Below are 13,606 nucleotides of genomic sequence, written 5' to 3'. Positions count from 1 at the left end.
AGAACATGCTGAATGGGCAGTAAAGTGGTAAAAGTGGTCCCACACTCAGTTACTGAGCATCGTAAAAAATGTTGTGAGCAATTAGAAAATAATCTGGTAAGCATTGTTGATCTTCTGTGTCATAAAAAAACTTAGGCAATGAATCCACAATGCGAGGTTTTTTTGGGTATCCAAACAAAGGTATGTCGGAGTAGAGCTCGTTGTACATAGGATTATAAATGTTATCCACATTAATGCCGTGTAAAATGCGACATAAGTGACAAAAACCCCAAGCTCTATATGGATGAGGCATGTCTTCAGGTGACATTGTTCTCCATTTGAAGTATTCTTTGTATGCAGTGTCATTTTGGTCAAGATAGTTCAAATATTCCACTAGTTTGGCGGGCGTTTTAAAATCGTCTGTATGTATGAAAGAATTTGAGGGGCCAAACTTTTCATAGTCGATTTTCTTTGCGCCAAAGATAACAGGGACAGCATCATGCTTCAAAGCGTTGTGAAACTTTTCAGAAATGTGGTCATTACAGTGATAACCGTTGTCGAATGTGAAGTAGAATTTATAACGTTTTGCGATATCCATACTTTTAAGTCGATTGTAAAAACAATGTCCAAACGTGTCTAGTGCCAGACCAGCTTTTATAATTTGTTTGGCATATTGCATCCGCCTTCTCACAGCAGGAGATGAACCACAATTTGAAACCACCCAAAACGCAAGATGAATCTTCTTTGACATCAAGTCATCAATGTCTTTTTGTGGATCACCAGAGCCAGATTTTTGTATAGATTCCAGCGCAGATTTCGCAGTAAAGAAAAACGGATAATATACATCAGAGTGGTTCCTGTAAAATAAAAAAATATTAATAACAACAACCTAGCCTGCTATGTTTCGGTTATATTTTCCAAAACCGAAGTTTTTTTTTTTCTTATTGTCGGAGACAACAGATTGACTTCATGTGTTAGCATGCGAGTTAGGCTAAAATTATAGGCTAACCTACATTCAGGGTATGGAATGGAAGACGTTTCTTCTATTTTTAAATTTTCCTCCATCCCAATTTCATTTCATCACAGAAATCTTCCATTCCATCTCAAAAATTTCTTTCATCTTCCATCAGCAAATTTGTGGCATCTAAGCCAACAAACTAGCCTATAGGCAGTGATGTACGCGCAGTGATATTTGCGGCGTAGCCTACCTACATCTCTGCCTATAGAACACTAATTTTATGCTAAACATTTAACAGCAGTATTTTTCTAAGAATGTTGAAACAAGCTTGATTGACTGATTAAGCTTATTATCACTGTTAGCTCTTTGGTATTTAAATCTTTCTGCATGCTACCATGCACATATTGTTCTTGTTTTTACTGACTGTTTGATTAATTGTTCAAGGGCTCACATAAATAGAATCATTCAAGAGCTATGTAGTGCATTTAAATGACTGAAGTGAAAACTATGATGCTATTCACGAAGTTTGAATCAATCATTCCTGGCAGCAGTCGCGCTGGTTCACTATGAACCGAAAATCCAATTATTTCTGTTGAAGAAACGCAATCAAACGGACACTTTTACTCATCTTATTTTACAACTTTTGTCCCGGTATGTCTTAATAATGTGTCAGAAACTATATGATGGAATTGGGATTAAATGATGGAAGATTGCCTTCTATCCAATCATTCAAATCTTCAATCCATTTCCATCCTTGACATTTTCCATCTTCCATGCCAAAATTTATCTTCCATTCCATCCCATCCCATTCTCTGCCTACATGATAAGCAGTGCCGTTGAGAGGACAATTTGGGTCAGGGACCAATGAGGTTTTTTGGCCTCTACATTAAAACACTTCTTAGAAAAACGCACTATCAAAAGAATACGCGTTAATTTTTTTAAACTGCCTAGCCTCATGTAAAGATTACGGATCCCTAAAACCATGCCGTGCCCAGCTCAAAAGATATCCCTAAGACTCTTGTCAAATCTACTGTTGGTAAGCAAGCATGTAAACCTATTTGGACGTGATTACTTCGACCCATCTGTTTAGTGACTGAATGGTGAAAGTGCTTGATCAACACTCGAACGTGAGAGCATGTGACACTGTCTTGGCAAGACAAACAGTCGCTGCTATGTAAGGAGCATTGCTGACTTGTATTTCACCCATTTAATCCACTAGGCTAGCCACCAGGTATGAGCATGGATATTTGGAAACGACAAAACGATATTGTTAAATGGAGACTTAATAAGACTAATTAATGTTTTCATAAGTAGGTTTTTAGTAGCCTGTAAATTGGAAATAACAATAATATATTTTATGTTGTTAGCACCGAGGTGTTTTTCCATCATTCTAATCTACATAATGCAGTTGGTGTTGTAAATTTTGGTTAACAACACTGTTTTCATAACTAACTCTGTAATTGCTATTAACAATAACTATAAGATCTAATAACATAAATAAACCCTTAGAGTAAGAGATAATAGTGGAAGCACAATGTGAAAAATACAAGAACTTCAGCAGCTACAAGCTATTTAACAGAAATGTGCTGATAAGATGATGTCCAGTGCCTTGTTGTCAGATGGAAAAGCTTATTTGGTTTAATACAGCGTAAATAAATTTGAAAAAGTGATGAATTAAATTTATGACAACGTGTTGAAAAACGGGTGATTCAACGTACGTTAGGCTACTACTACCCAACTAACACTGATTTTTGACGTATGCACAAAAATGTGATACAAAAACTTTTTCCCAACCTATACGTCATGGTGAGGTTGAAAATACCATTGAGATTTTTCAATGTTATCCCGCGAAGAGTATACAGAGCAGGAGAAGCTTCTAATGTCCACCAAACATACAACTGGTCAGGTCTCCTGTAAAATGTGGTTTTCATCAATTTAAATAAGTGATTAGCTAGAAATGCTGAAGAGTGTAGACGACCTCTAATTTAGGCTGAAGGTTTGGATAACTTGCAGAAAAATTCAAATGCAAGAAATTGTTTGAAGACATCTGACTTTTACTTTACGCATTTACAGCAGTGTGATGAGCTATATTATCGTAGGCCAGGAGTGCCCAACCTTTTTGACCAAAGATCTACTTTGTTAGCAACCAGCCTCTTGCAATCTACCAGATCAGAGTCAACATCGCAAAGTTGCACAGATCGTTATCAATCATCAACATTGGTTGGGCACCCCTATCGTGGGCCTATTACTTCAACAGAAAACGCAATCGTTTTCAAATTTTATTAAGGTTAGAAATAAATTACAGAGTATCATTGCATCGGATCATCATCACTGCATCAAAACAAAAAACTGGCTGCTCTCTAGTAGCCTTTCAGCTTAGTCCGGGAACATTGTAAATCTGGGGTATATAAAACGATAGACCTCGGCCCCAGAGGTTCACACGACGACGAAAGGTGTTGATGGTAACTAGAACTGACGATGATGAAGAGGGAGATTCGCTACAGCACTATGCTCTTAGTAAAGCAATCAGTCATATGTCTGGATGCAGTCACAGGCTCTCACCTATTTGGTGGCATTGTTGTCAAGTTTAAATCGGTGAAATAGAAAATCACAGCTTTTGTATCTGGGTCAGACACCTATAAATAATAATAAAAACTCATTAACATCAATGCTAACTAGAAATAACCTACAACATCACTGACACTTTTAATGTGCGGTGTATTAAATATAGGTCCTTCATTCCTTCATGTGTTTAACCTTTAATTTACCGCGCATCGGATTTCAGAAAATTTTACATATTTTGTTTTTGTTATGATAAAAAGTTATTTTGTGAAGTTTTAGGGTTAAGTTGATCATAAGGCATAACGACTCCTTAACATCGCACAAAATAAATTACAATATTTATATTATACTAAAATTTAAAAGTGTAACAGCACCGAAAAATTTGTTCCTTTTGTGGAACAATGGCAGGAAAAAGGTTAATCAAGAATAGCCATCTTCAATCTTTTTGTCATTGCGGAACTTCTTATTTACTTTTGCGTTTTGTGAAGAAAGCAGCGTTCTTCCCGGCTATCAACACAAGGCTAAGCACTCACTAGTACAGCGAGCGGTTGTGTCTATCGCTGTCAATTCTTGCTACAAATTGGCTGCCGAGAAACATACTTTTGCGTTTGTTACGGAAATCACTATTAATAAAAATTTAGAAATCACGAATTGCTTGTAAGAAAACAAAAATATTTTTTTTATTACACTCCAAAAAGTATTTGTACACTTCACAAATAAACAGTTATTGCAAAAGTTGCAAAGTCATAAATAACTTTTAACTAACTGGACTACTTGGAGTGTGAATGCAGAACGGTAATCTAAAAATTTAGAATCACGCATCAATAAACTGAAGAAGAAAATCAATTCTCCTAAAAATCGAGAAGCTCTTGAGAGACCGTTACGGAACTCTTTAAACTCACGGAACTCCACTACATGTTCCGCTCAACCTCTGTTGAAGAGCACTGATCTAGACAGACTCTCTCGGCTAGGGAGATTTTTTTCGATTATTTATCTTCCACTGGTTTGCAAACCATGCGAGTTAGAGTGTGACAAGAAAGCCAATCATCTTTTTGTCCACTTTCAAGCATGCCTTTAAGTTTTCCCTGCCAAATAGCCAGCCGTATGCTTTTGAGCGGTATCGAACAGGCGCCCTTTCAAGCATCATACCAGGACTCTCACCACTCAGCTATGCAGCCGAAAAAGCTTCTCCAAACTAACAAATGAGGCCATTTGACCGTTGTAGAATGTATGCGGAAAACAAATTGTTTCTTTTTTTTTGCATCAGAACAAAAGTTGTGTAAGGAAATCATACGGTAACACCATTGTGAACACAAGCTATAGGTATGTTGAATGTTAATACCTAAATAACATATCTAAATATCAATAATAACTAAACTAAATATCATACAGCCTGTAGGGCAAGCTATAGTCAGGGTTGCCATAGACATGGACCCCAAAATCAAGACAATCAAAAAATTAAATTTTCATACGAAACAAACGTTTTTAAACACATCTTTGCATTTATCGGGGCCATGCCATATCACAAACACTCGCTCCATAAACGTATTACTGACTAGAGGAGAGAAGATTATGCTAACCAGCTTGTAGAGCAATGGAAAAGAGTCATCACCAGTTAAGATCTTCATCTACTTTTTCTCAGGTTCATCCTTGCGAAACACATCATTTGGAATCTTCTTGAGCAGAGCATTACAAGCGAGACCTCATCGAACAACTCATCCTTCATTGCCATTGGTAAATCAGTTTGCTTCGCCAACAGCTTAACTTTCTCCTGCACAATTGTTTGATCTCTTGGGAAGATCCAGTTGATATGCCTTGGATGCTTCTCAAATCGATAGCCTACCACTTATTGGTAAATTCCAAAAAAATATTTAAGTTTTGTAATTGTTAAAAATAAGACAAAATAAAGTAAAAAGGTAAAGGTGGGTCCCATACTTGATCAAAACATCGGAATGAGAAGATAATGTTTTCATTGCACTCACTTAGCCATCGTCACTAACGAGAGTAGGGTGGCCATTTCCTTCCTCTCGGTCGCCTTTCCTTCATCAACTACCCTACCTAATTTATTACACCCTAGGTAGAGGTGAACGATGTTTTTCAACAAACCAGCTGAAGCCGGGAGTCGAACCAAGATTGCATGATTGGAAAGCAAACGCCTTATCGCCGCGCCATCCCACCATGCTTGGGCAGTAACCGCAAAGCAGAACTCAAGTCACCATCCACCACCATATAAGGACAAGTGAAAAACAAGGACATTTCTTAGAAATAAGCACATAATGTTTTCTAAGACATTGCCCTTCAACATAAGGACAAATCTTAGAAATAAAGACGGTATGGCAACCCTGACTACAGTTATAGGCTACACCACTACACATAGGTTATATCTATCTATACACGTGCATTGTATCAGTCTATTGAGTTGGAAACAGAATTAGCAGACATGCTTCCACATTCTAAAACAAACTTTGTTACTAAACGTTTTATTAGATCTTTTTATGACTTTATGCTTATTTGACTTTTTATTTATTTTATAACTTCATTCTTCCATATCCCTGTTGGTAACTCACCAAGGACTTATCGTGAGTAATCGCACATTTTCCACAGTTGTCTGGATCAACATAGTAAGGGTACTTCACCCCAAACATTGCGGCCCATACCAAGATGGTATACTCCTGAAAATAAAAAAAATTAAACTGTTTCAATAATCGACTAAATATGGAGTACGAGAATTATTTTTTAACTGCTGTAGTTTGGCAACCTCTTCAGAGTGGCGTTTGTAGTAGTGTAGGTAAAAAATGTTTCATTGGAGAGGATAGTTATAGCTAAATAATGCTGAATTTATCATCATTAATTTGCCATGCCACCGTTGAAAAATGTTCTCCATCAGTGTTTTCATGCCATTCTGTCGTTTTCTGTTCTGCAGATGATAACTTACTATCAGGTAATGATTTCCTCAACGTTGTCCGTTATCTTCACTTCATTCGCTAGTTTGATTTTTTTAATTGAACTTCACCACTACGCGTCATAAGCATGGGACCGAACTGAAGCTCAATCGCTTATAAACTTTGGTGGACCGTCTCAATAGCAATATGTTCCCATTGGGCTTTGACGACTCACCATCTTATTCGTGTGGCTCAGACTTTCACACTGCACTCTGCATTATCTATCAATCTTCAATATACCGACCTCAGGGTATATATGTGGACTATACAACGTTCGATGAACACCCAATCCACTGCCTGCTGCTGTTGTGCTAAAATCAAATAACGTGACCTGTAGTGGCCCCAAAAGAAGAAAAAGCATGGACTGAAATTAATAATAGGCAATTGTAAAGTTTCATTCCAAAAAAATTTCACTGCTGAATTGATGGGGAAAACATTGCTACTGTAGTATGTTGCTTGTTGTTGTGACAAATTGCAATGTTACGGTACCTTTTCTTGAGCTTTTTCCAAAGCTTCTTTCAATTGGTCTTTTAACTCTGCATCGAACACTGGAGTCGATTTCTGATTTGGATCGATGGAAGTGTCGTATTTCATAAACTTTAAAAAAAAATTTAGTTTGAGAATTCTTTGTATCCTTATATGACAAAGCACATCGCTATTTCGCAATTTAATAATTTACAATACATAGGCTACCTTAAAAATTCAAAGAAAATGAAGGGGTGTACCAGCAAACATCTATAGGATTGGCCCATGATACTAGAGAAGGATCCACAGAGGATACAAACTGATATGAATAAATTAACAAGTGAATAAAAAAATAACAGTTAACCTCTCAAGTACATGTAGCTCCACACAGAGTGAAATTTACATGCCTTTTGACTCTTTTTTTATTTCTTTAAAAGTAATGTCTAAAAAGACATTTTGTATCCTTATATGACAATTTTGTTTTAAATTTTTTTTTTTAATTTTTTACAATTTTTTTTTAAGTGTGGAGCTACATGTACTTGAGAGGTTAACTGTTATTTTTTTTATTCACTTTTTTATATACCTTAAAAATGTCTATAAATCGGCGATTGTCAGCCAATTCAGTTAGAACGCAACCCAGAAGCAGGCTAGCCTACTTCTGGGTTGTGTTCAGTCAGAGTCTGAAATCTTATGTATTTGCTTAGCAATAAAAAGGTTTTATTCGCAGATACAGCATAAAACAAAGCAGATTTGTTGTAGATAAGTATGCACTATGCAGCACTTGTTACAAGGATGCTATATTTATTTTATAAGTTCCTTTAGAATGAGCTGATTAAATTTCAAAAACCAGTCCATGATCAGTCTCTATCCATATACAGACCACTTTTTCATTTCCATTCATAAAACCGAAATTTTCACTCCGTGTAAAAATTAAAGTTTAAAAATAAACTACTGATGATGCAGTGGTCATACCAACATTCTCATTTGGTTTTTTAATGCTAGTAAAAAAAAGCTTCAGACATCATCGCAAAGTTGGGAGGTCAATTTAACGACGAACGAAATGAATTGCTGTTTTAAAACTCAGTTCCGAACCACATGTAACGCATATGTTAAATGAAAACGGACTTTTCAAATTCAGAGATCTACCTTGATTTTCGGATGATCAAAAGGTTTGAAACGACCAAAGAGTATTTTGGAGTGACAAAAAAAACTCTCAGCCCTAACTGATATAATAGGCTAGAGTGGTTCTCAACCTGTGGTACGCGTAGGCTACTACTTCCAAGATGGTAGGCTAGGATTATCTTGACTTTATCACAATAGCTTTGGTTTATGAACAGCGCTAGATGTAAGATAAGAACATTGTAAATTTTATCAACAGGTTAGTTGAAATAGACCTGCCTCAGTTGTTTTAAGCTCTATTGTAAGGATTTAAAATTCCATCACTCGATACGTTCATTCTGTTCATACGTTCATTCTGTCTGGACATTGAAAGATAAGCTTCTTAAATTTATAGAGAGAAGAACTACAGTTTTTAAAACCATCCGAGGGGAGAAGATTTTGTTGCCAGATTGGCTTTTCGTAACCCCAACCTCTTAGTCATTTCAAGGACAACTCTGCTGTAGGCTATTAGAGTTTGAATCGGTGAATGTATCTTTGGATGTTGAATCGCTGTTTAAAGAGTTAGCGCTGCGAAAGTTGAAACGCTTAAAAGAGTTGTTCAATCAACTTTCGAGTTAATTAATTGCTTTCTTCTACTCGCCGCTGATTTAACATTCCATCTCCCAGCTACTGATATCACTTTTACGAATGCAAGCAGAAATTCTCAGTCTTAATGATCATCGTGTCAAAGAATTTGAGCCAATTTGGTCTACCCTGGCATGACTTTCGATGTCATACTCATGTCATCATTTTTTTAGGCATTACCCAGCGATCGACGTTAACCCTTAGAAGGTTGGGCTCCTGGAGTCTTGCTCAGTTTGGAGGGGGGGGCTGTCAATTCTTCTTATGCTTTAGGAGTGATATCTTTGTTATTTTGGCACGGTTTCAAAATTTGGGATTCACTTTGTAAAATTATTCACGCTGAGCATATCCGAAAATTAAAACTATGTGAATTTTAGAGATATACGTTGAAATGTTGAGGTCACTTATGAGTGTAATTTGTAGCGTGAGATTACACATTATTTTTTTGTAGAGTAATGAAGAACGTGCACAGTAATGTTGTGATGAATTTTTTTTTACATTATTTTACATACAGCCAATGCCCTTCACGCTGTGAAACAGTTAGAATTAACGAGACATGGGCCAAATTAATTGGTAGGCACTTTAACATTACCCACTCGTCGAAAAGCGTACTCGCGATTCAGCTGATTTCAGTCATGTGACTCGACACGTGATATTCTGATCGAAAATTTTTGATACAAAGAGATTTAACTGAATGCTTCGCTACAACCAGCGTTGCCTAATGGTTAGGGCAGAGGAGTAGTAATTTTGATTTCGTGGGTTCGATTCCCACCCTCTGCTAATACTATTTTTTCTTCTGCAACTGAACTGAGTGCAAGAAGGATCTTAATGACTGCAATCAATGGAGTTTATAAGGAATATTGTGACTAAAACACAAAGCAATTTCACATTGAAAAGCAGGCACTCTTCGACGAGTGGGTAATGTTAAAGTGCCTACCAAATTAATTACTTTCATCCAGCTGGTGGGAAAATGTTTCACAATAGAATATGAAATATTTCAGAGGATGTGCTGAGAAATGCCTTATATCTTTCAATTTATAACCTTTATTCGCTCAAAATTTCAGCTCAATAAAGATAAATAAAAGTTAGGAAAAGTCAAGAAATCTCGTAGTCGCAGCCTCAGTGGTTTTAGAGATACAACTGTTGATACAAAAAAGTTGAATTGACAGCCCCCCCCCCCCCAACCTTCAAAGGGTTAAAAGTAAATGTAGCCACCTCACCTCAATGTAGCCACACTTCTCAAATCGCTTTATATCAGACCTGATGTCATCTGCTTGTTTTTATCGTTCTGAATACTTTCAACTCTTCCAACGCTCATTGTATGTAAATTTGTAACAGTAAAAAGGTAAAGGTGAGTCCCATACTTGATTCAAGCCTCGGGGAACGAGAAGATAAGGTTCTCATTAGACTAAGCCTTCGGCACTAAGGAGAGTAGGGTGGCCAGTTCCTTTCTCTCGGCCGCCTTTACTTCAGCAACTACGCCCACCCAATTTATTACACCCTGGGTAGAGGTGAGCGGTGTTTTTCAACAACCAGCTGAAGCCGGGAGTCGAACCAGGTTTGCATGATTGGAAAGCCAACGCCTTATCCGTTGCGCCATCCCACCGCTTTGTAACAGTAGATATTTAGTAAACTCTTAAACCGACGACATCCAAAGTGGCTCTCTGTGACCTTTGTACATTTGCAGTTTGTGTATTATTGCGTTGTTTTGTTTTGGATATGGACAGCTTTGTCTGACGCAAATAAATAGTAATAATAATAATTTCAATCCAGTTTATTCATTGATGTTGCTTCATTGTAGAGATATACTGCATTGTTTTGTAAAAATAATAATATATATTCAAATTAAGTTTATTCCTTCAATTTTTTGTTTCTGGAATGAGGTGGTACCCGTGACTGTAAGGAACTTTCAAATGGTACGCAATTATGAAAAGGTTGAGAACCACAAAACATTAGTTTTGGTTGGTTGGTTTTGAATCTTTATCTTCGAGCTAACAAAGCCTTTGATAGGTTATTCCTGGTAGTTTCGCATACTTGTAAAGTATTTTGACGCAGGTCTCATTATAGCATTTTATTAAGATCAAATTGATTTTTATCTCGGTAATACGAAAATCAACCTTTGCACCTTCATTTACTGCACGCAGGGGCGGATCTACCGGGTGGGCCTGATTGGTACAGGCCCACCCAGATTGACAGTGGGCCCACCCAAAATCAAATTCATGAAAAAAAAAACATATTAATGTTTAACACTAGAACAACCAAGTGGCACTAAATTGTCTGTGGCATCGCTATTTCACAGCATGAGACTGAAGCTCAGCGAAACCAAAACAGTGACGACAGCCTTCCACTTAAACAACCGGGAAGCGAAGCGTGAGCTCAAGATCAACGCCAATGGAAAAACCCTGCCCTTTTGCCCAAACCCTAAATATCTAGGGGTAGGCTAGTCCTGGACAGGTCGCTCACTTACCGTCAACATTTGGAGTCACTACGCACAAAGATCTCAACACGCACAGCTTTGCTAAGGCGTCTGGCCGGCTCAGGCTGGGGAGCCGGAGTTGACACACTGCGCATTGCCACCATTGCGCTAGCTCATGCTCCAGCAGAATACTGTGCACCTGTCTGGAGCCGCAGTGCCCACTGCCATCAAATCGACACTGCCATAAACGACGCCTTGCGTATCGTGACAGGATGCCTGCGACCTACACCATCGGACAATTTTCCTGTCCTTGCAGGCATCCAACCAGCTGAGCTTCGTCGCGAAGAAGCCATCCTGTCTCTTACTTTCCGCGCTACGAACCCCAACCACTTGCTCCACTCAAGTCTCTACGAGTCAGCGAGCGTGCAACCTCGGCGACTGAAATCGAGACACCCATTTGTACGTGCCGCACAACTCCTGATGAAAACCGCTGAAGACCAATCCATCAGTGCGGCTACCTGGGCTGACCACCAATGGAGTTCCGAGTGGAAGAACTCCTTAAGACTTCAAAGTTTCATTTCCGACACCAGCCCTCACCCAACCGAAATGCATTTGCCAAGGAAGGCCTGGGTGCGGCTCAACCGCCTGGTTACTGGCGTCGGACTATTCCGCTCCAACATGCATAAATGGGGGATGGCTCCATGCGCGATCTGTGAGTGCGGCAAGGAGGAACAAACCACACCATCTGTAACTGTGCCATCTACCATGCGCCAAATGGCGTGCGTGGTCTGCGTGACCTGGATGACGAATCAATTAAACGGCTGCTCGACACCTGCCCAAACATCTAGACCACGTCACCGCCACTGCCCAAGGTTGGTAAAAGGCAGAGCCCCCTCGACCCTTGAAGTGGCGAAGAAGGTTCAAACGAAGAAGATTTCACAGCATGATGGGCTCCCACTTTAACCTTTGTACCACTATACTACTTTTAATTTTGTATGCTGGCCCGCCGTGGCATTATTGGTGAAGGCCTACCAAGATATTTCCTAGGCCCACCCATAAATTACGTACTAAGTCCGCCACTGACTGCACGAGGTTAAAAAAATAAGAACACAAATAAACAACATTACCTTTCTTTTAGTTCTGTTCAAAACTTTAGTCAGGTGGTCTTTTAATTTTGGATCAGATTTGTTTGGAGTCGCCAATGCATGAGTTTGATTGACGGAGTGGTTGTATCCTAAGATCCCAAGAACTTCATCCCATTGAGAAGAATACTTGGTAAACATGAAGAAGTACGTGGCTATTGCGCAACTGAGGAAGAATACGAACCCAAAACTTTTTATCGGCTTTGCATTCAAAACAGTCATGACCAACAAGATTTCATTCAAAGATTCAGAGTGAAATTAAACGCCTTTTTTTGTAGATAGATAGATATGGGAGTGAGACTTTCTTATCAAACTAAGCTACTTCAATAATGATGTAACAAGCTACTTGAGAAAGGGCTGAAACAAAATTTACAAATCCGAGTGTTGGCATAGCCTTCTGACAAGCTTTTTTCATTTCGATTTCATAACACCGAGGTTTTTCTGTTGTGTTTTGAATTAAACTGTTCGTCTTTGGAACTTCGCAGATAGTTACCATCATCTTCGATTGCATTGCTGTGAAAACATAGCCTACTCAAAAAACAAATTAAGCCGACGGCACAGAGCTTCGTTGACCTCATTCAAGTATTCTTAAACTGTCATTAGTTTTACCTTTTGTCAAGTGGTACTGGTAGGCTAGCTTAATAGAACCTTTCCTGTGCTGCCTTATTCTATTACCAGCTTAATTAGCTCACCAAACTTAACTCTCGCTGCGTTCACTAGAGCAGCGTAACTTAGCAATTAGCGTGAATCTGCTGTACAGTTTTTCGTTAATTTGTTCTGCATTCAGCTTGAAAACAGCACAGAGTACAAACTGCAAGCCACAATCATCATTGACAGGTTATCCACTGTGATGTCACAGCCATTCAAGGCATCAGATTGTTTCAACTGAGGTCATTTGGTTCAGCGTTGGTTTCAGCTGAGTCAGCTTCAACAAACGTTGTATTTTAAAATGTATTTGAAGTTACATGAAAGAAAATAACGGAGTTTGATCGATGGATAATTTCAACCATAATAACAAAAAATTATTTCCTCCCCCTGGGATAAGTTAAGTCCGCCGTGGAACTAATATCAGCTGTTTAGAAGCATATCAAACCATTTGACGCAGAAAAATACAATTTCATCAATTCCTCACAAAATTTCGGGGGGGGGGGGGCCTGCCTCCCTCTATAAATCCGCCCCTGCTCTGAAGTCAATGCATTTTAAGATTTAGTAAATGAATAGCTCAAACAAAAGTAAATATAACAGCCTGTTTAACCTACATATAATTCTCTAAATATTCTGAAAAAGCGGTTAAAACTTAAACAAAAATACAAAAATAGAGAGTACCATATATAGTAGCCTACTAAATTGATAAATTTTTATTGGAGATTTAAAATAGAATTACAGTTAAGTTATTCATAAA

At 38.3% G+C, this 13,606-nt stretch overlaps 1 protein-coding gene across 1 annotated transcript; it reads right to left on the bottom strand.

Annotated features, from left to right (window-relative positions):
- On the bottom strand, positions 1 to 13,219 carry LOC145777584 (4-galactosyl-N-acetylglucosaminide 3-alpha-L-fucosyltransferase FUT6-like). Its single transcript, XM_082589000.1, has 6 exons — positions 12,190 to 13,219; positions 6,931 to 7,038; positions 6,067 to 6,171; positions 3,500 to 3,573; positions 2,732 to 2,848; positions 1 to 836 (listed from the first exon to the last, which is right to left on the bottom strand). Exons 1-6 carry the CDS (start codon positions 12,424 to 12,426, stop codon positions 50 to 52), a joined length of 1,428 nt encoding a protein of 475 aa, XP_082445126.1. The 5' UTR covers positions 12,427 to 13,219; the 3' UTR covers positions 1 to 49.
- Positions 13,220 to 13,606: the final 387 nt, after the last annotated feature.

The sequence above is a fragment of the Aplidium turbinatum genome, chromosome 9, assembly GCF_918807975.1.
Source record: "Aplidium turbinatum chromosome 9, kaAplTurb1.1, whole genome shotgun sequence".
Lineage (NCBI taxonomy): Eukaryota > Metazoa > Chordata > Ascidiacea > Aplousobranchia > Polyclinidae > Aplidium > Aplidium turbinatum.
This window is presented reverse-complemented; position numbering and strand designations above follow the sequence as displayed.

Bases quoted from the DNA above. Each gene is read 5' to 3' on its own strand.
- LOC145777584 (XM_082589000.1), bottom strand. From the start codon at position 12,426: ATGACTGTTTTGAATGCAAAGCCGATAAAAAGTTTTGGGTTCGTATTC. The intron at 7,039-12,189 runs GTAATGTTGTTT...TTTTTTTTAAAG, and splicing joins TGAACAGAACTAAAAGAAAG to TTTATGAAATACGACACTTC. The intron at 3,574-6,066 runs GTGAGTTACCAA...TATTATTTATAG, and splicing joins TTACTCACGATAAGTCCTTG to GTGTCTGACCCAGATACAAA.